The 24,875-nt window shown below is 36.4% G+C and overlaps 1 protein-coding gene and 1 non-coding gene across 4 annotated transcripts in view; one reads left to right on the top strand and one right to left on the bottom strand.

Annotated features, from left to right (window-relative positions):
- DIAPH2 (diaphanous related formin 2) overlaps positions 1–24,875 on the top strand; it is a 988,957-nt gene that overhangs the window by 816,943 nt on the left and 147,139 nt on the right. For all 3 annotated transcript variants that reach the window (XM_087859798.1, XM_087859797.1, XM_087859796.1), the window contains one exon: positions 9,595–9,690. In XM_087859798.1, coding sequence (XP_087715924.1) covers positions 9,595–9,690 — 96 coding nt within the window. The remainder of the gene's footprint in view (positions 1–9,594; positions 9,691–24,875) is intronic.
- LOC123793948 (U6 spliceosomal RNA) lies at positions 24,653–24,759 on the bottom strand. Its single transcript, XR_006780111.1, has one exon. It is a non-coding gene; the product is annotated as a U6 spliceosomal RNA (small nuclear RNA).

The raw sequence follows: 24,875 nt of genomic DNA, 5'->3' as shown, positions 1-24,875 counted from the left end.
CCTTTTTACAAACTGCTTTAGATTTTTTAGAAAAACAAAAGTGTAAAATACCACCATGTTAAAAAAAAAATAATATGATATGCTCCTCAATTTGAAAGGGGTAGTTGTAACAACAAATTAGTTTACAACAACGTGCACTCTCTGAGCATTCGAAAATATGTGGGCAAAGAAAGACACCCAGATACACAAGGTGAAACTCCTTGTACTTTAAAAATAGATAAACAACAGTTAAGTTCCTCTGTAAAAAGTGGAGTGAGGTTGTTACTGCCTTTCTGGCTGGAGAGTTGACTCTATAGCATCTAGTAAGCACAGGAAGAACACCAGATTCGAAAGTTGGGCTAGCAACTGATGAATTGTCCACTTGCTTCCTATATTTCCAGCATCAGTAATTAAGACTATCTGCTCCCTCATTTACAACATTTTTTATTAGTTTCAGAGGTAGAATTTAGTGTTTCATCCGTTGCATATAACACACTGTACAACATTTTTATACTCAGTGGTGGGCTGCCATTATTGCCGTAGTGTATGACATTTGTTAAAACTGCCTGAGTGCACTCTCACGAGGGCCATTCTTGAAAAGTCACTTTCATCACACACCTCCCTTGTATCTGTGCTAGGCACTAAAGAAGATAAAGGTATACATTTGGCCTCGTGATGGTGCTCTGGAAGCTAAGACTATTTCTCTCCCTCTCCTCTCCACCTTAGTCATGTATTTGAATTTTTTATGAAGATGGTTAAGCTTATTGTACAGTAGTGTATTCTGATATGACAGTCTAGTTGAAGTCCATAGATAAGGAGCCAAGGCTTCTGTAAAGAAGCTAAATTGCTCCATGTCAGTCAGAGGTTAGTTGTCATACAGGAAATCAGCACTTGGAAAGCAAGTCTCCCACTGACCTTCGAAAAAAACTCCTCTTTTTGTAACTTTTCTTTTGGAACTGTACTTTAAGGACTCTTAAATGTAAATCCACATAGAAGTGTATATATAACTTGTTTCATTATCTTGTCTCATTCTTGGCTTTGGCCCTCTAAATGAAGGTATCTCAATTTCAAGAAGGCTGACATTGACTGCTTATGTTCCTTCCAACCTTCCATCCATGATGAGCTTTTGTTTTACTGATATGGAGGTTGCCAAGGTCCTTCAGCATCTCAGAGGCTAATTATGAGCTCCACGGGTGCCTATACCAGCATTTACGTTGATATTGACTATGCGTACTCTAGAGCAAGGGTCAGGAAACTTTTTTGTAAAGGACCAGATAGTATTTTAGGCCTCACAGGCCAAAATGTCTCTGCCATAACTACTCAGCTGTGCTGTTGTAGCCTGAAAGTAGCCATAGACAATACATAATGAATGAGCATGGTTATCATCCAATAAAAGTTATGGACTAAAATTGGAATTTTATGAAATTTTCATGTAGTACAAATATTATTCTCTTTTTTGGTTTTTAAAAAACCATCTAAAATGTGAAAACTACTGCTAGCATGTGGACAGTTCAAAAACAAGTGGTAGAATGGACTTGACCTCTAGGGCTATAGTTTGCCAACACCTTCTCCAGGAACATACTCTCCAGATTCTTTTTTTTTTTTTTTTCATACTCTCCAGGTTCTAATGCTCATTCTCTCACCTCCCAACTATGTGACCTTAAATGAGTTACTTCTCCTAAATATGCCTCAATTTCTTTACCTGGAAAATAATTTGGTGTGAGGATTCAACTTAAATCCCTTAAAACAGGCCTGACATATGGGAGGTTCTCAGTAGGTCACAGATATTATTAATAGTTCTACTTCCCAAAACATCTTTCTTTTGTCTTTTCAGAAAGTAGATTAGATTTCCTTTGGTGGATGGTTTTGAATTGACTTAAATTCATTCTTCTTCCAAGTTTGTTTTTGCATAATTTTCCCTTCACAAGCATTCCATGCCCTTAGTAAATGATTGATTTTGATAAGATACACACAGTATTTCAAAGGTTCCTTTGAAATATTAATTATTTAAAATATTGAATGTGAGATATTTTACCAGAGGCATCAACAGTGGTTTTCTGGTAAGCGCTAACATTCAGGTTTGTTGGGTGTTTATTTTTACGATGTGTGATTTTCTTCACCTGATCTTCTAGCATACAGGTAACTAGAAAAAAAATGAATATGCATAAACATTATTTTTTAATGGCCACTTACGATCAAGCTGTCTTACCATAGGCAAACTGCCAAAAATGTACCTCTGGCCAAACAAGTTTCTTCACTATAACTCTACCATTAGAAATCCAGTCACCTGTGTTAACAAGCTCTCTTTAAGGTGCAAATACATCAAGGAGAGTTAACTTACCAATTCAGTTACCCTGACAGACTTAGGAAGCACTACCATGTAGATACTTGGGGAAAAAATCACCTCTCTCACCATTCATCACTTTGGAGCAGAATATCCATTTATCTTGTGATTTCTAAATTTCTAAGCAGTAGTTATTTCATGACAAAATGTACCTAAAACATTAACCTTAAAATTGATAAAGAAGAGTAGTATTCACTATGAAGTTTATCCAGGATCTGATGATTTACCTCACTATAGGAAACTTTTAATTACCTGTTCTGGCAAGGAGATGAGATAACAGAATAAACGAACTCTCTAACTAACATTTCCCTGTGGTTTTAACTTTAATTGCTCTGAGATTAATTTTGCTTTTTGGTAGGTACCACTGTGCTAGTCCTCAACCTGGGAGCGTAATATTTTTCTGTTTTGTTTTACAAATTTTCAAGGGCCTTGTAATGTAATTACTACACTGCCCCTAGCTCATCCTGTGGTTTCTTGTAATTTCTTTTGAGTTCCTGTGTCCTTTTTTCCCTTGTAAAAGTTTTCTTCTTTTCAACAGGAACATCTGCCTTCATTATTTTCTTTAAAACTTTGTACATTCTATGTATGCCTTCTTTTAATCTCTTTGGAGTGGTATCTTGATTTTCTTAAATACTTTCCATTGCCTTAAATAACTTCATAGACTATTACCTTAGTTACCATCTGTTGATTTTCCAAGTCATCATTTTCTCCATTCTTCACTCACTTCCAATTAAACTATAAACTAACAAAAACTTCCCAACTACAAACTAACAAAACGCTCCCATCAGGTATTGGCTTTCTAGATGTTTGTAGACTGCAGTACAAGTTGCCCAGGCTTTGTCATATCTGTTGATGCAGTGCTTTGCCATATGGTTTGATTTCTTTTATTTCTGACTCATTTATGGTATTACCATTACTCTTAGAGAGAGATATTAAGGTCCTGCAGCACACTGTGTTATTTTCACCATATTGTATTTGCTTTTTACTTAGTCTATTACCTATTACTTTGTTGAATTATAAGAGCTGGTTTTTTTTACATCCCAGAGAAGAAATGTTGTTTCCCTCTTTTTTGATAGGTGAGCAATCTTCTAATTTTGTGCCATCTACAAATCCATGAATCTTACAGCGTGGTCTTAATCTGGACCATAATAGGTAGTGTGAAAAAGATTGAATCTAACACTGATTTTTCTTATGCTCTATTTATCACTGACTTATTACGCTGCCAACTTCCATTTACTACTGGTCATGACCTTGCTCACAAAACCAATTGTACTTTTCTATTCAGTCTTTCACCAATAATGCCAAGATTTTGCCCAGGGTTATATGCAGAATAATATTTGTCACTGCAGATTAAATTGTATTCTTGTATAACTGATTTCTCTGTCACTCTGGTCCATTTTGTATACTACTGTGAGGCTGACCTTAAATGTTATCTTTCTCATGTCACTATTGTGCTGGCTTTTTAGTGTCCCTTGGAGCATGTTCAGATTTCTTTCTTTGATATCCAGAGCCCTTTAGAACTTTGCTCTGATCTAATCTATCCAACTACAACTCCTGTACTTTTCAGCTGTGTTCTCTCCCCATAGTTTATCATGCCGACCATGCATATTTGATTTCAGGTAGCTATACTTACTCAAAACAACCTTGACATATTTTACCCTCTTTAAATTATATGATATGACTAGATAAAGCTAATATATGATGATAAAAATCATAGCAAATATTGCCTCTGAGTGCTGGAGGCAAGAGAGAACTTTCTGGGAGTGATGGAAAGTTTCACTATCTTGCTTGTGGTAGTACTTACATGGGTGTACGTACTTGTCAAAATTCATCAGATTGTATGCATAAGAGCTATATGTTATAGTATTTGTAAATTTATACACACACACACACACACAGAACAAGCAAGTGAGCACATATGTGTGTGCTAGGAGTTAATAAATAAATCTAGATTTTAGTGTTCTCCAACCAGTCATTATACAACCTTTTTAATGTAATGTTTTCAGAGGTTTAACTTAAGTCCTAATTCTTCCATGAGTCTTCTCCAACTCTTCTAGCCACAGAGACCATAGTTTTATTTTTAAAAACTATATAACCAATGTTTTAGTTCACATGGTAGGGTCCTACCCTCAGTAAGAAGCCTTTTGCTTCTTTTGGGTCACTTTAAACTGATTGGTTTTTGATAACTTCTTCAACTGAATTTTTTGAAGATTTTATTTATTTATTTGAGAGAGAGAGAGAGAGAGAGCATGAGCAGGGGGGTGAGGGAGAAGCAGACTCCCCTCTGAGCAGGGAGCCCGATGTGAGGCTCAATCCCATGACCCTGGAATCATGACCTGAGCCAAAGGCAGACTCTCAACCGACTGAGCCACCCAGGGGCCCCTATAATAGTGAATTAAAGCCATTATTCCCAGGTGTTAGGATCTTAGGAAATAATTTTTATAGTATAGGCTTTAGTTTAGTCATTTTTGAGAAGTAATGGACTGGAGTCAGGTCTTAGTTAATGGGAATGCCCAAGGCACTAAGTGTTAGGTTCTTAGAGAAATAAGGGATATTGTAATTAAAAATGTTTGATAAAAAGAAAGGAGATCTCCAAGTATTTTCAAAAACTGTGAAGGGTCCTAAATCTTACCCTACTTGTATGCTAACAAGTCAGCCTGCCATAGTTTCAGGGATGCTTTTATAAGAAACAAGACTCCTGGGTCAGAGACAAAAAAACTCTGTTATTCACAGTACAGCCAGCAGTGTGAGCTTCATGTTCATACTGCTTTTCCTTACCTTCCAACTCCCCCAGGACAGTGCCAAGGTGAGTTCAGGTGGATGGCTATGCACACAGTGGGTTTGTTTTACTACTGAGCACCCCAGTTTTAGGGAACCCAAATCTTTTATAATGAAATGAAATGATCCCCCTGTAGGAAAATATAATCTATTTTCAAAACAAACAGACCTACCCTCTGCTCTGAAAGGAGACACTGCGTCTTTCAAGGCTATTCACTATAAAAACAGTCTTGAGAAGATAGTCCAGAACAAAGGTCATCAATGCTTGTGCTCACAAAGTACACAGAAATGTGAGAAACCCACAGAGAATTGCCTCTAAATAAGTTTGTACAACCATTGGGAAATAGTCTTGCACAAAGGTATACCAGAGGTCGTGAATTTACCTAGTGCTAATTTTAATCTATGACATCTCCAAACTCTTCTGGGGAAATTAAGTCAACATAACACAGGTAAATGTTGATGATGAAAATTGAGATCTGCAGACATTCTGTATCCACTGAATGACCAGCACCATTGGAAACATGAAGTAGAGGGTACACCACATGCCTTTCATTTTACCCAAAGATATGTAGTTCACACAGAGCCCCACTGAACTGCCTGTAACCAGCCTACCTCCTTAATACTGTCTCTGATCTAATTTTAGGATGAAATGTTAAAAAATTGTCTCTGAATTGTTACTTCTCAGACATTACCATATATTACCATTTAGGGCCTAAAAAAACATTACCAATTTTTTCCTTGATGTTTTTTCACTGAGTAAAATAAGTATTGTAAGATGTAAGAAAACACAGGTTTCTATGCAACTCAATAAAACTGTTTTCCTTCTCAATGAAAAAAGACACATTTTTTCCCTGAGTTTGACCTCATACACCAAAAATTAGAAAATAAAAGCAGCTGCTCACTACAAATCACATCTAAGAATTAATGGTTCTATGACTTGCAAATCCTAAGTGAATTGTCAATCTCACACAATTCAATCACATAGCAAATTTCACTGAAATCATTTAAAATGAAGGATAACATCTTTCAAATGATCATGTTGGCTTCCATTTTGTTTTAGGAAGAGTAACTGAAATATAAAACAGTTCTAAGATATATTTATAAAACCTTCATTCCTTCAGGTTAGGTATTTCATGAAAATCTCTCAACTGTTTTGAAAAGTTATGAAGCAAATGATAAAGTAATGGTGAACCGAAATCTATATTTCTTTCCTTTAATATATCAGTGATATTTACAAAGACCTAGCCTTTTTTTTTTTTTTTTTTTTTTTAACAGGACCATCTAACACACGCCTTCTCAGCAGGGATAGTATCACCCCCAAGGGGATAAATATTGGTTCTTGGGGAGGTGGGCAGAGAAAAATCTTAGATGTTACAATTGTTTGTGGCCCTCCAAAGGGCCACACTGTATAAACAGATATACAACACATCTATTGTATTAAATTTTAATGGTGGCGGGATTAGGAAAAAAGTGTCTAAAAAGGCTCCTCATGGGGAGGAGAAACTTATGGGAAAAAAAAGGTTTAGAAAAAGTGATCTAGCATAGTATTTTGATGAGTGTTATGTTCAAATAGCAACCATTAATTAAGTAAAGGGATTTATTTTTAATTCCTCTCTATATCATATTTCTTCCATTTTAGCATATACACAATATAATTACATTAAAGAATTTTAATGAAATGACATCCATGTCATTGTTATAATTTTTAATGTTTTAAAATTTAATAATTGCATATTATTTATGTAAAATCATAAATACATACTGTTTTGTAGTTTTTTTCACTTTTATAGATATATTTATTTTTCTACATAGTCTTTATAATGACTGTTTTTATAAGAATGCATGAAATTCAGTTATACCGTGGTTCTCCTCTGGTTGTATTTCTATCTCTCTAAAAATTTCTTTCATATCTTCTATGCAATTCTGCTTCTCCTGAGTGCCTGTTAAAAATTGGGGTGCTCAGGAGTTGCATCCTATAGTGTCTTCTCATATAGTATATCAGGGTGATCTCACCCATCTCCAACAGTACTCAGATCTTTAGCTTCACTCCTTTAGACTTCACTCCTGGGTTCCAGACTCATATTTCTAACTGCTTACTGAATATCTCTACTTAAATATTCCTCAAAAAGTAATCACTTTCTCATACCTGTTTATCTCTGGTTATCTAGACTCCTTCCCTCACCCTTGATCTCACCTCCTCAGCCAGGTCTTATTAACTATATTAAGACCTTCAAAGTATCCACCCTCTCCATTCACTCTTCTATGCTTTTAGTTCACTCCTTTATCTCTTAGACAATTACACTATACTCCGAAGCTTTTTTCCGCCTTCTGTTACACCATCCTCTGAGTCATTCTCCACAGTGCTGTCCAACAAGTCTTTCTAAAATGAAAGTCTGATCAAGTCACTTCCTATTGCTTATAGCTGTGTTTCCCAATACAGTAGCAACTAGCCACATATAGGTGATGAGCCCTTGAAATGTAGCTAATCTGAAGTGAAATGTGCTAAAATAAAAACATGCTGGATTTCTGAGACTTAATTTGATAAAAAGACTGTAAAAATAAATATTTTGTATATATTGAGTTAAACATGTACTTAATATATGAAAATTGATTTCATCTATTTTTAAATTTTTTTAAATAGGGCTACCAGGAAGTTTAAAATTTTTTACACAGCTCACATTTTTGGCCTGCATTATATATCTATTGGAGAGTGTTGACTTACAAGATAATGCTCAAACCCATATCATAGAATTATGATCCTTTGTCATCTGGTCACCATATGCCTAGTCCATTTTGTCTTCTGTTAGCTGCATGCAAAGAGGGCTGGTCTTGGTGTCACATTGACCTGGGTTCATACCTGGGCCCCTCCACATGCTAGCTGTGTGATCTGGAACAAGATGCTTAAACTCTAAGTTTCAGTATCCCTAACTGAAAAACAGAGATAATACCTATTTCAGTGTGTAGTTGGATTAAAAGATAAAACAAATGTGAAGTGCTTACTGCCTAAAATTTAATTCTCCTAGGTACATCCTAGCCATGCGAAACTACTTTCAGTTCCTCTTTTCTTTCTATGGTAGAGAGCAGGTGATGGTTCAGATATGTCTGCAGCTTTAATATTTCTAAACGTGCATGATCCCCTCTCCCTGGTTAGTGACTGGGGTTCTACTTTCCTTTTATTTGTCCTGTTTTTACCAAATTTTGTACCTGAGAACCTCTGTGTTTCCCTTTGTTTTTATTTAATATCATGTCCAAGAGAATTCATTTTAAAAGAACAAATGATTGATGTAACATTGAAAAAAATCTCAAGTCAAATAAAGGGCATAATCAAAAAAGGTTTTGGCTTGTTCTTGCCCTGTAAGAGAATTTTTTTTTGTGATATGATACCCCATAGTCATTCTTTAAACAAAGTAAGTTTTAAATTCAACTTTAGAATAACACCAGAGACAGTTTTTTCTCCCTCACTCCTGCCTTCTTCTTCTCTTAACCCTTCTGCTTACAAATGTCCTCTACCCCAGACCCACACATTTAGCTACCAATCAGATTAACCACTTAATTAGGGTCCTTTTATGATCAGCTAGGCCAGATGGGAAGATGGGTCTCAGCTTTCTGTGGAGTATCCACAGTGCAGTAGAGTCTCTGGCAATAAATACCTTGAGACAGATGTTCTAACAAATCTTAAAAGTGTTTTTGATGGCCAGAATTGTCAAAGAGTAGGGTAAAAGGTTTTAAATTCATTTGCATTAGGAATTTCCATGTACATCTTTTGAATACTCTGCTCATGGAATCTTAACAGTTCTTTCCCATAGGAAAAATTTAGAAACACAACAGCATTCTAAAGGGATGATGAAAAAAAATTTAAAAAAATAAAAGGGATGGTGAGACTCTGGCTAATGTCTCTCCAATGTAAGATGCAGCCTTTCAAATGATGTGGTCACCTTTTCCTTCTACAATGTCAGCATTTCGAAATGGGTAAAGGATATGGATTAGGTAGGAATTGAATGCAAATGTGTTTTTGCAAATAGTGTCTTTTGAGATAATCGCAGATGATGGTTGAATGCTGAGGGTATTAATACAATCAGTGTTTAACCTTGTGTAACTCCGCTTCATCAAATCACGCCCTGCACATTGATTGCATTAAGCCAGGTCATTGGTTTCTTGCTTAGGAATATCTTCTAAGAATCTTAACAGGAAGGCAGCAGTAGCAGTAGCTGATCAGCTACTGTTTATTTGCATACTGAGCGTGTCATCAATAATACAAAAGACAAGGTCCTTAAGTTGAAAGAACAGTGGGATTGGCATGAATTTTGCTTAATGGTGCATAATAAGCGAAGTAGTCTGTGATGCCAGAAACTGACGGGATCCATTATATTTAAACAGATATATGTCTTTAATTTAGGGATATTATGTAAATCTGACAGGAGTTGTTCCCTTTATTTTCCTGTAGTTTAACTTTAATTGCTCCAAGATTAATTCTGATTTCTCCCTCCCTCCAGAGGGTGATGAGACTGGTGTGATGGATAATCTTCTAGAAGCCCTACAATCAGGTGCAGCATTCCGAGACCGCAGAAAGCGGATTCCAAGGAATCCAGGTAAAACTCATTCCAGTTTACATGGTATTATAAAATGTGAATGTTCATAACCAAATACCACCCCCAAAACACTTTCCCCATGAATTTTTTTTTTTTTAATAGTCAATCTCAGTTCATGTGTTAAGAAGTCTCAGCAGGCTTCCAGGTCTATGTGATCACAAGTTTCAACGTGGTAAAGGTATCTTCCAATAACTAGACTTTGCAAAAAAAATTGAGAAATAAGCACCCCTGCTGTGTTTAATATTAAATTTTTTTTTAAAGATTTTATTTATTTATCCAACAGAGACAGAGACAGCCAGCGAGAGAGGGAACACAAGCAGGGGGAGTGGGAGAGGAAGAAGCAGGCTCATAGCAGAGAAGCCTGATGTGGGGCTCGATCCCGGATCGCCGGGATCACGCCCTGAGCCGAAGGCAGACGCTTAACCGCTGTGCCACCCAGGCGCCCCTAATATTAAATATTTTAATTGTTGTTTTATGTGCATGTGGTTTGGGTGGAACATGGTTTAAAACCATAAATGTAATTAAATCATTAAAAGTAATTGGCCCTAGGGATGTCACATTAGCTATTTTCAGGTAAGGAAACTGAAATAATGCTTCTTTCTAGAGGTCATTTTGGCTTTGTAGTACAATCTATACTGCATTCTCCATCTTAATAAAGAGAGGAGAGGCACAGTGGTATTAGAAAATTGTCTGTTTTCTCTGTTCATACCCTATGGCTGAGGTAAATAATAGTGCCTCTCAGAATAGCTCTCAGGTAGCTGAGCTATCCACCTCCTTTAAGGAAATTTCTATCTTTTTAGTTTATATCTTCTTCAAAGAAGAAGAAGAAATTAGGTGTATTGATTTTAAAAGTCCTATTCATGGGCTATGGAGCTATATGGAGAAGTAAATGAAAAAAGGAAAATTAGTAGTAAATATGTAAATTCTACTTAATTTAAACTAACATATATCATTAGAATAGAAAGTGGTAGCTCTTAAAACCATCGTACTCTGACTAACCAGTGAAAGAAATGGAGCCCAGTACAGTTGTCCAGGAAAGATTTTGGCAAGGATGAAATTCATGGCAGAAGACAATATAAGTTATATTCATCTTTTTTACATTTGGGTGAATTTGGATGGATATGAAGACACTGGAGATGGCCTACAAAAAGAGTAGAAGACTGGAGGAAAGAGGAGTAAAATCTCTATTTGTATGTTCGTATTAATTTTTTAAGGTTGTGCTACATAGCAGAATGTTAGGAGCACTACTGATCTGTAACTATGAAGCAGCCATTTCATCTACCCTCAGTCTTTATCTGTAAAATAAGAATGTTTTACCATGCTATCAGAGACCCCTTCCACCTCCTGAGGAAAATAGAAACCTTCACTGTTTTTTCTTGAACTATCAGAATATTAACAGTGAAAAGCAAACTGAAATAATTTTTCTATCAATTCAGTTCTCTGTTAAGCAACTGATAAGTATAAGCATGTTATTCGGTACTATAAAAGAACTGCCATCATCTTTCTAGGCTGTTTATTTTTAAAATACATTTGCTAAGGCCCATGTCTGATTAGGCTCACATCTCATACTGACTCTAGAAAGATTGTACTGAGGAAGAGAGAGATCATTTAATGGGGTTGCTCTGAGTTTGGTACTCTGGTGACTATAGTGTCATCAACTGTGAAACACCAAGAATAGATTGACAGGGGCACCTGGGTGGCTTGGTCGTTAAGCATCTGCCTTCGGCTCAGGTCATGATCTCCATGTTCTGGGATCGAGCCCCGCATCGGGCTCCCTGCTCAGCGGGAAGCCTGCTTCTCCCTCTCCCACTCCCCCTGCTTGTGTTCCCTCTCTCACTACCTCTCTCTCTGTCAAATAAATAAATAAAATCTTAAATAAAAAAAAAAGAATAGATTGACAAACTGCATAATTTTATAGTACTGATTCCAAGTAATCTAAATTAGGACCTCCTTTGGTTTATAGCTAGAGTACCTCCATGAACACACAGGGCCAAACATACCAGCCGATGCAGTAAAAAGAAACTAGAAGCAGACGGTGTGATGATTGGTAAAGCATCCTGAGCATCAGAGTTCCAGCGAGGAAGAGGGAGAGGCAGGCATAGAGTTGAAAAGTCTGCCAAAAACTCTCCTATTTGCTTGCCTCTTTCTAGAAGTAACAGAACTGAGGATTTTCCTAGATTTCTTCCTTGTTTCTGACTTTTCTAACTAGATCATCTTTTTTTGCTGGCCTCCTTTTGTTTTCACTTTCCTAGGTACCTTATTTGGTTCTTTTTCAATGCCTTATTGACTTTATATTGTTATACTTTCCCTGTTCAACACCAGCATCCTTGCTTCTTTCCAATAACCTCCACTTCAACATGATGAGATAGAAGCAGAAAAATCAAATTATAAAGAAGGCTATTTTTATCAAGTAAAGTAAAATAAGAGGAAATAGCCAAGAAATCTGAAATCGGAGTGATTCCACAAACAGCAAAGATGTACTACTCTGCTTGCCATCTCCATTATTATCACTTACAGATGGAAATTATGGTATGTAAAATACAGAGCTCTACAATTGTGCTTTTAATTGCAGTGTTTTCAATTCCATATTTAAACAAAATGAGGTGGTGATTTATATTCTTCATTAGAAAATCAAAATTTTAGTACATAGTATGATTAGTTGCCTAAATTATAAAACTTTCACACTGAGTCTATGTCCCCTTCCCAGGATTTACCAAATTAGTCAACTCAGGGCTCCCAATAGTGCCTGTAGCCCAAATACTGGGAGTGTTGTTTCAGCTAAGGGTCCCAAAAGATATTTCAAGGGAGGCTATTATATAAGGAGTGCTATTGAAAAAAATATTGATAACTAGTATAGCATAGGCTTCAACCAGTCAGAATGTACACAGGCAGTAAGTAGCCACTATGGTGGTACTAATACTAATACTGGCTGAATATCAACCCAGATTACAAGCTTTGCTAATACCAAACTCAGAGATTAGGAAATGAGCCCCTAAACATTCATTAATTTATTGTACATCTGTTCTGTGAAAGGTACTATGCTACACATGAAAGAAAATGCAGAAATAATTATGATTTTCTTAGTTATAAGACCCTTGTGTCTTGTGGGAAAGATAAACAGTACAGAAAGATTACAGAATAAGGCAGAAAATAATAGGTATTATGCAAGAGCTATTAATAATATACTTTGTGAGCTCAGAGGAAGGAAATACCATGTTTTATTGGATATATCAGAAAAAGAGTCATGGAAGAAAAGGTTTTGAAGGATGACTATGGATTTCAGCAGTTGGAATTAGAGGCAGGGATAGTGGGCAAATGAAATGTCATTAAGAAAAATACAGAAGTAAGAAAGTGCAAAGCATTTTGGGAGCATGGCAAATAGTCCACCTAGTAAGAAAATAGGCTATATAAAGTGTAGAAGTATGGAGGTAATTCTGGAAAAGTAGGTTGATGAGCACTGGGTGTTATATGCAACTGATGAATCACTAAATTCTACTCCTGAAACTAATAATACACTATATGTTAACTAAATTGAACTTAAATAAAATTTTTAAAAAAATAGGTTGGTATCACATCATAGAGTGCTTGAATAAGATACTAAGGTGGTAGCATATAATTCTTTAAGCAATGGGGATATATTGAAGGTTTTTAAGCAATATATGCTCAAAGCTATATATGAAGACATTTAATCTACAGGAATGTGAATGATGAATCAGGATTCTACTGTCATATTCTTAGTCAAAGGAGATAATTTAGGTGAAGAGGAGGAGTAGCCAGGCGTCAAAGATAATCCTGGGGTTTTGAATTTGATTAGCTAGAAGGACAGTGGGTTATGAGAGAAAGCTATTAAGATCAGGAAAAGGAGTGGTGATGGAAGATAAAGTAAGCTTTGGGAAGGTAAAACTGAAAGTGGCAGCAGAGCATTGAGGTCAAGATGTCCAGAAGTTTCTTGAAAGTATAGGTGTAGATGTCATCACAAGATGGTTGAGTTTGTGAGATTTCTGGTTATAATAGGGAAATGGAAGGGATTATTAGAGTGATTATTCAGATAAAAGAGATCCAAAAACAGAACTTTGAAAATGCCTTCACTTAGGGTCTGAAACTAAAACTAGCAAAGAAGATAGACAAGGAGTAGTTGGGCAGGTGGGAGGAGAATCAAAACATTGTTCTAGGAGCAAAGGAAGAGGGAAGTATTAAGAAGGCAGAAAAGGTGGGCATTTTCAACAATGACATATGCTATGGTAGAATCAAAAAGGATGAAGAACAATGATTTGCCATTTGGGAGTTTTCTATCAACTTTTTAAGAGCATCTTTTCAATATTTGGATGGAACTGGGAGCCAGAATGCAGGAACTAAGCACTGAGTAGTTTATGAGGTTGCAGGGATTGGTAGTATTCATTCAACAATTGAACAGTTTTATTGAATGCTTCCTGGGTGTCATGTACTGGTTTAGGTACTGAGTATGTACCACCAATCAGGACACTTTCCTCAAGGGGCTCACATACCTTTTGGGATGGGAAAACATGAATGTAAGCCATGTGATAAAATTGTAATGTGATTCTATATGTGTCATAATGAGATAGGAAACATATGCTTGTGCAGCACAGGAGTTTGAGTAACTTTCCCCACCCCTTCACCTCTCACCTGTTCATCCCTAGAATATGGACTATGCTTTCTAAGAGTTTGGTGGGTGAAAGGAACATCTTACTTTTCCTTAATAACCTAGTATGAATTTACCACCTATGAATTTTGCTGAATCTTTCTGGACCCTCTTTATGACAGCCTTTGTTAGCTCTCAGGGTAATAAGTTCCATACGTTTACAATCCACTTTGGAAAGAAATACCCATAAATATTCCTGACTTTGTCATTATAAGATCAAAGGTAAGCTTTGGAAGAAAAAGAAACACATGGAAGAAAACCTTGCAGAAGTGAAAACCACACTTAAAATAGAAATACACAATGCCAAATCTGTTTCATTACTGGATAGCTATAGATACTTAGAACTTGCTTCTCCTCTCTCAGCCAACTTGACTTCTTCATTCTTTGCCCATTACAAGTAAATATAAACAGTCTTCTGAGCAATAGATATCTAACTTAGCTATTTTGGCTATTACTAGATTTTGTCATATAGTTCCAGACATTTAAAAAAATGTATAAGAGAAGCATTAGGAAGAAATGAAACCAGGAAACAAAATAAATGTAATTTGGTTGTAGAACTACATGGGGCAACCAAGAAAACTAAATTTGAAAAAACACAAGAAACTCGGGACACACAATTATAGTTTTATGAATCAGCAAGATAATAATATAAATTAGAAACTCTACAGTCCTGAATGTCCACAATAGCTAAACTATAAAAAGAGCCAAGATGTCCATGGACAGATGAATGGATAAAGAAGATGTGGTGTACATACACACACACACACACTGGAATATTACTCAGCCATCAGAAAGGATGAATACTTATCGTTTACATCTATGTAGATGGAACTTGAGGGTATTATGCTGAGTGAAATAACTCAATCAGAGAAAGACAATTATATGGTTTCACTCATATGTGAAATGTAAGAAACAGCACAGAGGATCATAGGGGAAGGGAGGGAAAACTAAATGGGAAGTCATCAGAGAGGGAGAAGAACCATGAGAGACTCTTAAGTACAGGAAACAAACTGAGGGTTGCTGGAGGGAAGGTGGAGGGGATGGGGTAATTGGGTGATGGGTATTAAGGAGGGCACGTGATGTGATGAGCACTGGGTATTATACACAACTGATGAATTATTGAACTCTACATCTGAAACTAATGATATACTATATGTGGGTTATTGAATTTAATTGGCTAATTGAATTGATTTAAATTTAATTTATTAAATTGGCTAATAGAATTCAAATTTAAAAAAAAAAACGAGAAGCTCTCATTTACCATGTGAGAACAGATGAGGCAAGAAACAATGATTAAAAAAAAAAGAAGGGGAAAAAAAACAAGCTCTAAGTATTAGGGAAAATATCTTTACAACAAAACCCCAAAACCACATTTTCCTAGGCCTTTCTACCTCACATAAATAACAAAACCCCAATTTTCCTGGTTCCTGGAATTTCTCAGGGGGCATTTTACAAACACAGCCACCCACCACTGTTCTTCTGCCTCCACCCATAATACCATGCATTTCCATGCCTGCTGTTTGCTATAGCAATGGGCACTCTCATGCCTTCATGATGCGAGAGTTTGACAGTGGTCAGTGGCAAAGTGGGGGGAAACACCTCTCTTTTCCTTTAGTGTGGCACTTCACCAGTGTACCAAGCAACACTACTTATGCCTCAAAGTCTTACATTTTTAGAGAAATAGCTTTCAGTTTTAAGTTAGAGCCCCTTTGATCTCTACAGGATTTGGTCCCATATAGTGAGGTCCAAAGACAAGCCCATGACAAATCCCATGTAGCACTCAGTATCATCCTCATCTTTTGATGACCAAGTCCTATTGGAGTTTTGTGTTTGTTATTATTACTAGGTCAAGCTGGTCATTCATCCGGGCTGCTTACTTCTTTGTCCCTTAGGGTGAGTTATTTCCCATGAGGTTCCCCAGTCTTCTGTTTTGTAAGTGTTAGATTCTTGGACTAGCCAACTAACCCCATTTTGTCTATAGTGGAGTTATTATATTATAATATGCACTTGAAATCTAGTAAAATATGACATAATGCAAGCAAATAAACAAAGACATGGCATTCACCCAAATGACATTTATTGATCAAATACTAGGGGCCAGGCAACAGTGCTAGGACCCTGGGGTGTAAAAATGGATAAAGCACGGGTGCTAGCTTCAAGTAGTCACAGCTTCATGGGGAAGGCAGATATATACACAATATAAATGCTATGATATACCTGTGTAGAAAATGCTGAAAGAGCAACTAGCTGCCTAGAGAATTTAAGACATTTTTCATAATGAAAGTGCTATCTGAGTTGTGTTTTGAATTGTGTTTTGATGAATAGTAGTTTACTTAGAGGAGAATAGGAGGAATAAGCATTTCAGATAAAGGAGATGGTAAATACATGCAATGAAAATAGGAAAGGGTGCAGTGGCAATGATGCAGACTTTGTTGCAACAGAGACCAGCAGAGGTTTTTAAGTAGAAGATTACATAACTACACACACACACACACACACACACACAAGAGGGATTGAGGCTGGAAATAACAGATTCGGGGGGGCATCTGCATATATAGGGTTATAGAAACCTTTGGATCACCCAGGAAGAATATGTCCAGTGAGTGGTAAGTAGGCCAAGAATAGAGTATTTGGGAATTACAGTATTTAAGAGGCAAATAGAGGAATCAACAAAGGACACTGAGGGGAAAAAATGGTTAGAAAGGGAAGAAGAGAAGCAGCAAAAAGTGACACCTGGAAGACTGAGGGTAGGGAGAATTTCAGAATGGAGAAGGTCAGCAGGGTCATACTCTGCAGGAAGTTAAGTAAAATGTTGGCTGAAAATAGACCAATGGGTTTGTCAACTAGCAGGTGACAGTTGACCTTTTCCCAAGCAGTTTCAGTAGAACAGTGAAGGTCAAGAGCAAGGTTCTAATGGATTAAAAAATGAATATCTTGTGTAGCTTAAATGCTGGGGCTTGAAGGAAGAAAAGTAAAGAGTGAAAAGATAAATTGTGTCTCTTCTAGAGATTCTGACAGGAAGCTCTAGACACTTACAAGGGTCTTGAATGGAGTTGCCAATCATAAATTAATATGTCTAGTTTCACTTATAATTATGTGGCCTTTTCCCCTCTTAATTCAATTGTATTTATTGAGCATATACTATCTGATATAGTTAAAATACTTCAGCGTGCCTAGTGCTTTACAAAGTTAACAAAGCACTTTCTCATTTATTGTACAATATTGATTCATAGTCATCTAATGCAGAGAGAATAGTCTCATAAATTAAAATGACAGACATTTGTGGCTTCATACAGAGAGAGAATAGATTGGGTGTTGAAGAAAGATATTCTTGAGTTAACTGGGTAGAAGCTGGGGGAGACATAGGGAGGGAGACAAAAAGGATGAGACCTTCTTCAGAAAATCTTTGTCAACTTTAGAGTTAACTGGTGTGCAAGTGGTGAAAGTCAGCAGTGGGTGGGTCATACTTTATGTGTGATTTTCTTGAGTTGAGGAAAGCAGGTGGTGGGGAAGTAGCAAATCAAATAATCCTTAGGCAAGCCACTTAGTGTTCTCAGTAGTGTTAGTTACCTTGATTACCTCTTGGCAATAACTACAAGGTAACTACTAGGAATCTTGGAGAACTGATCAACATTCAGGACACAGCTAAAAATATGAATAGGTAAGACAATCTGGGGAAAATAAATAGAGCAGTGAGCAAAAGAGAATCCTGCAGAGAACAAACATTTGTGGCACTGGTTCTCAGCCCTGCTACACAATGGACTCACTTTGAGAGACTTCTAAGAAATAGCTACATCCAGTTCCTCTCTGAACCAATTAAATCCAAATCTACGGAGTCAGAGCCTGGACGATAGTATGTTTTAAAAGTTATTCAGGCGAGGGGCGCCTGGGTGGTGCAGTCGTTAAGCGTCTGCCTTTGTCTCCGGTTATGATCCCAGGGTCCTGGGATCGAGCCCCACATCAGGCTCCCCGCTCAGCGGGAAGTCTGCTTCTCCCTCTCCCACTCCCCCTCCTTGTGTTCCCTCTCTACCTGTGTCTCTCTCTGTCAAATAAATAAAAATTTAAAAAAATAAAATAAAAGTTATTCAGGTGATTTTAATGTGCCACAAAAGTTGAAAACCACCAATTAATGGGACTAGCTTGGAAGCTGGAGCTCATGAAAAAGAGAATGAAGAGGTTGGTTATGGAGGTGTGAGGAGAAAAAAAGCTATTGTGGTGTTATTTTTCAAAGAGGAAAGTGCCAAATAGCATCAGATGTAGCCAAGAGAATCAATAAAATAAGGATTGGAAAGGGGAGTGTGTTTACAGGGTTGGGGTGAGAAAGGCATAGAAGCCAGATTGCATTGAGTTCTAAAATACTGTTAATTTTTAAGACCATTTAATTTAGTGTCTTCATTTTTTCATCACTAAATGTGAATTTTATGATGAAGCATGTACCTATATTAGTTACATAATTTTGGGGTTTTGTTTTCTTTTTATTTGTGGAAATTAAATTTTCCTTTTGGGACAGTCATATGTATTGATTAATAAGATCTAGGTTTGCATTAGGGAAGCTGGAAACAGAAGATTACTATGTGGTCTATCTTTGATTATTCTTTGACAACTAGAGAACAAATTGAACACAGACCACTTATGCTCTATTTATATGCAAAATTGTTCTAAGCAAGCACTGATGATGTTCTCTATAGAAATTTCAATCACTTTTACTTGTCTTTTCTCCTACACAATATAATCAGCTCTGCTGCACATTTCTTCATTGGTGATCTCTGCAGGCCAGTAGGAGATAAGGTCAATTTCAGTTGATTTTTTTAATGGGAATATGAATTTAGCAGGCTTCCTTTATATACTGGAATGTGGGGTAAGTTAGGACAAGCAATTATTATGCAGCAATAAATTTTTCTTGGTAGTTTTAAATCCATGTCAAAAATTTACGGACATGCTAATGTTAGTAGTTAAGCTCACATAACCACCTGCTTATTTACAAACCCTCAATTCAGGAAACAATGATTGGGACCCTATATGTCAGGTGCATGAGACCACTCTAATATGAGCAGACACTGTGCATTTGTAACTACATTAACTGACAAGGTATTCATCAGACTGTAATAAGTACCTTAAATTTTCTGGAAAACTAGCTGCTTTCAAAATGAAAAGGGAATAGTTGTTTTAATCGGTGGTTGTGATTATGGACTTATTTCTCTCATATGGACTCAGGGGTATATTACTGTGTATTTTCCTGAACGGGGATAAGAATTTGTAAACTGTCCAGCCAAATTCCATCTGCTGCCCGAGTGGGCAAAGGCAGCTAGATTCACCTGGAAATGAATGTACTCCCTACCCATCTTTTAATTTTTGTGAAACCTTTGGACACACACTTCTCTTGTGTATTACAATGTCAACCTTACTCCTGGTAGTTCTTTTCCTTGTGTCCATTAAAATGAGAAGAGGAGAAGGTAAAGGAAGAAAGGAAAAGGGCAGTGGGTATCTTAAGCTCCATAGTACTCTTTTGAGATTCAGGTTTTTCTATTATTCATTGGTATTCATTGCATTTGCAAAAACATGAGCTAGGAAACCTTGAACCTAATATAGCGTTTCACCTATTCCAGGAAACCTTGTAAAGTTATGCTCCGTGTCAACCCTCTTAAAGACATAGATGATACAAAGTGTTAAAATACTACAAGGCTTATAACTGTGTTTCACTATTAAAAGATGATGATTTATTTTTAGTACCTAGCACATAACTTAGTATAGTGCATGCTCTTGATAACTGCTTGTTGAATACTTCACAATTATCGAAAAACTTGAATCTGCATTAAATCCTTTTCAATATATTGTATCTGAAGCTATCGCTCAAGTTTGAAGTTCAGGAGATGAAAGAAATAGAAATTTCATTCTACATCACTATAAATGGAATTCCATTAACGCTGAGTTTATTTTATGGGAAAACTCAGATGTCCTATGCATGTTACCTTCACATGACCTTTCTACTAGTAATATTTAGGTTTGACAAGTAAAGAAAAATTCTGAGTTTATATAAAAAACAAACAAAATATAACTATATGTCATTACTCTTATTCTTACATCCATTGTGCTTGCATTTGACTGCCACCTTTTTGTCATTCTCAACCCAAATCTCAATTTGTTTTACTCCTAATGCTTAAAGGGCAAAATTCCTAAATACTACTAGAGAAAATACAAGAAAAACAGAGCCTTCTGTTTAAGTTCTACATATCTTCTCATCGGTCTTTGTAACTATGCTCTATAAGACGGGAAATAGACAGAAGTTAGTGACTCTCTTTAGAATAAGTGTTAAGTAATTAATTGCTTTTCCAGCTTTCTCACAGATTTACTCAGGAAAACAGATCTTCTGAAGTTGAAGGTTTTTATCTAGTATGTATGAGTTTCTAAGGACTTGAACTGTTAGAGGGACTTCTAGAATCTAGGGTGATATTTTCCCTTTCCACTTGGGAAGGTTTTAGCTTGAGATTGCTTAGGGTTATTGGTCTGTTCTATTGTTTGTCTTGCATAGATGTGCTATATAGCAAGCAATACAGTACTCTGTGGGAAATGAACAGGTTTTTTTTTTTTATTTCATACATTATTCACAACTCTGCAGTGATTTCTGAAAGTCAGTGTATGTGCCAGACACAAAGAAATGAAAAAACACAAAAACAAGGATGTGATTTTCATGTTTGGAAAGTTTATACTATTTTGTATGGATTTCATCTTTATTGAAAGTTATAATGGCTGTTATATTTTTAGCAGACTTATCACTATTAATCAAAAGTGTGCAAGTCTATCTTATTAATGAACTGATTAAATATTTGGAGCTAATCTATGAGGGGAGTTTACATCAAGAGGGATAAGCAGTATGACTTTGTGGATAATCCAGTGTTTATTTTAGTCATATTTGTGACGTCATTTCAGTTGCCTATATCAGTACTACTGTAAGTAGCAGAGGTAATGAAAGACGATTATGTTTTATACATAATTGTGGATTTTATTGTACGTAATTGTGGATTTTATTGTCATCAACAGATAGTTGGCATCAAACATGCTTAAACTAAAAAGAAAAAGTTCTTTTTAAAGAATTTTTCTGATATGAAGTTTTCATTTTATGGTCCAAAATTAAATGAACTCTCATGTACTTACAGAGAACATTAAAACAAGTTCAGTTAATAGTCCTAAAAATCCACAACATGAAGGTACCAAGAGGATGACCATCTTTAGTGACTGGGATAATGGTCCAATACAGAAAATAAATTTAGAAATAAAATTACAACGTAATGAGTTTCTAGGAAATTATTAGAGGATGTTTTCAATGTTGAATTCAGGTAGAATTAGATTAGAAAAGACAAATGGGAAGAAAAACGTCACATCTTGCCATTTGAATTTTTTTTTCAGTTGCCACAAATAGTATTGATCACTTCACATGGTTCATTTAGAACTTCCTGGCAGAGGAAGATGCAAAGCACTGAAAAAGGATTATGGTCAAGTTGAATGCTGTCCACACAGATTCTATGCATTATAGATTATCCTTATGCTTCCAGTTTCTTAACTTTTTTCCTATTTACCATGCTTTGTGGTCCTGGGCCCTTTGCGCACCACTTTCCTCTCTTCCCTTCTGCTGGTTCAGAATTGTGTTTTATCTTTTTATCTCTCTTGCAACATTGTTTCCCACTGCCATTGTCCCAGTCACATATTAATTGTGAGGAAGAAACAGTGACAGAAAAAATGAGGAATATAATTGTGTCAGCATTATTTGAAGTCTGTCTTAAGACTCAGCATTCTATCCCTTTTAGCAAAACAAACAAGACTGACAATACTTAATGAATAAATTCTTTCTTACTTTATGTAAAATTGTTCAGGTCTTGGTGTCAGGGAGAGGTCAATGAAGGATATTTCAAAGGGACAGAGAAAAGTTCCTGGATGGACTCTTGGTTCCCAGACTTTTTAGGATTATAATGTCATCACTGCTGGAATTTGTACGTTCGCCTGGTACTCAGTAAAGCATCAAACAGAAGATGAACCTTTTGTATACTTACAAAAATTATTTCATTAATTAGTATAGAGAGTTGTGAAATGACTACGTGATATTTTGCTCTCAGAATGTATACACTCTGAAAAGAAAACATTAAAGGGGAAAATACCTTTTCATAAAAGTTCCTCAGACCACAATGGGCAGTTGGTTACAGTTTGACAAGTATAAACGTATTCAGTGAAAAGTATAAAGGTTGGGATTTCAGTAAGTAGGGTAGTTTTAGTAAGTTTAGTACTTAAAAAAAAATTTTGTCTCTCCAAATTCATTCAAATAATGTATTACATTTTACTCTAATAGGTCATAATGAAGTTCCACACTAAGGAGAAATCTTTATAATTAAGGCATGTAAAACAAAATATTTTTTGAAAGCACTTGTCTTATGAACTAATTGATACATTAATTTTTCTCTAATGTCTTGAAAACATGCAGCTCTGCTCATTCACTTTTTTTTTAAACTTGGAGGCTAACTCCAGTAAAAGTGAGACTCTGGAGTGTGCACTTTACCTGTTTTTCCAAACGAAAGCGTGGCCCTTAGAAAGGAGCATCTTCTATCAATCATTATTTTTTTAAAGATTTTATTTATTTGAGAGAAAGAGCATGAGCACAAGAGAGGAGCAGAGGAAGAGGGAGAAGCAGACTCCCCACAGAGCAGGAAGCCCCTGCAGGGAGCCCCGTTGATCCACAATGTGGGGCTTGATCCCAGGACCATGGTGGGATCATGACCCGAGCCTAAGGCAGATGTTTAACCGACTGAGCTTTCCAGGCACCCCTATCGATCATGATTTTTAATCAAGCCATGTGGAAGCTTTTTTATTATGCATTAGGCATGACTGTTTAAACTACTACTTAACTTCCATTCTTGACCATCAGATATGTTTTGTTCTCCTGGTTGATTTGGCTATAAAAGTTAAATATGGCAAAGTTTTCTTTAAAAATTGGACGGGTGCCTGGGTAGCTCAGTCGGTCGAGCATCTGCCTTTAGCTCGGGTCATGATCCCGGGGGTCCTGGGATTGAGCCCCCGCACGGAGCCCGCATCCGGCTCCGCGGGGAGCCTGCTTCTCCCTCTCCCTCTGCCTGCTGCTCCCCCTGCTTGTGCTCTCTCTGTCTCTGTTAAATAAATAAATAAATAAATAATCTTAAATAGATAAATAACAAAAATTGGAAAAGAAGCCCAATTTTGAAGTATGGCTTCTTTTGGCTTCTTTCCTGGGGTCTGGAACATGTGGAACATGTCCTGGCATAGTTGAAGGTAAAAAGGGTAGAAGTTGGGTAGAATTCATCACAGAATTTTATTTCCTGTGTGTCCAAACCTGCTTTTATACCAATCAGCTATGATTTTTATTCTAGCCTTAGGGTATGTGATTATTATTAGAGGGAACCATTTCTGAAATATTTTCTTTCTAATATTAGTTGAAGCAAATTTCCTTGCAGTGCTAACTCTTCTTTCATGTTTTTTTTTTTCCCTCCATGTGCTGCTTCTTTCCACTAACCTGCTAAATCTTTTGCAGAGGAATTAAATGCAGTGTTTCTAGAAACATGAATAGCTTGTGCCCTTTTCTGAGTGTCCTACTTCAGAAATATTGCAGCTGCAGTGGCATTATGTGCCTCCGTCTCTTCCCGTTTCTCTCTGCAGGGAAGTTCCTGCTTTAAGGTAGACCCAAGCTCTTTTATTCCTGGGATTTTTCTCTTCTAAATGATATGAATGCTTCAGTCCTGTTTTCTAAAGCACATTGTTTCTTTGTTCACTTATTTCACATCGGTTGACTATGCAGCTTGTAGGAATAATGGGAAGTGGACAAGAGAATATAAATGAATAATTACAAATCAGTCTTTCCTATTAGGAAAACAACCCAAAGAAAGGCTGTATGAATATAATCACAGTAACGTGATTTTAGAGATGACACACAACGTATTTGTTACCTGTGTATGTGATACATTATCTCTACAGGCCGTAAGATGTCAAAAATGCAGCTAAAATGAAAACAAGCCACTGGTACATTTTTCGTGATCCTTTGTCATAGGTCTCCATTGCTTCACATGAAAAGCTCTTATTTGACTTGCATTTGGGGCAGAGAGTGAAAGGATTTTGCTGAGAGTTGCCTTGTTTAACCCGCTCCCTCCAATATATTTCTTTTATGTGATTCTGCCACTTTCCTTTCCCATCCACTTGTCATCTTATTTGTTTTCAATCTGAATATCACACTAGTTATGAAATGGCCACAGCTTTTGAAGTTTATTCTGCAGAGCTCTAAGTTTTATCGAGAAGAAAATAATTTTCACAAATTTGTGTGTCATCCTTGTGCAGGGGCCATGCTAATCTTCTCTGTATCATTCCAGTTTTAGTATATGTGCTGCCAAACCGAGCGCGATAATTTTCCAAAAAAAAAAAAAAGCAGGTTATTGAACAAATTAGTTAAATCCCATTCAAATAATAGAAGAAGGCAAACTTGACTTATTCAACTTTGACATCTAATTTGAATCTT

Source organism: Ursus americanus, chromosome X (assembly GCF_024610735.1).
Source record: "Ursus americanus isolate L20-20 chromosome X, mUrsAme1.1.p, whole genome shotgun sequence".
NCBI lineage: Eukaryota > Metazoa > Chordata > Mammalia > Carnivora > Ursidae > Ursus > Ursus americanus.
This window is presented reverse-complemented; position numbering and strand designations above follow the sequence as displayed.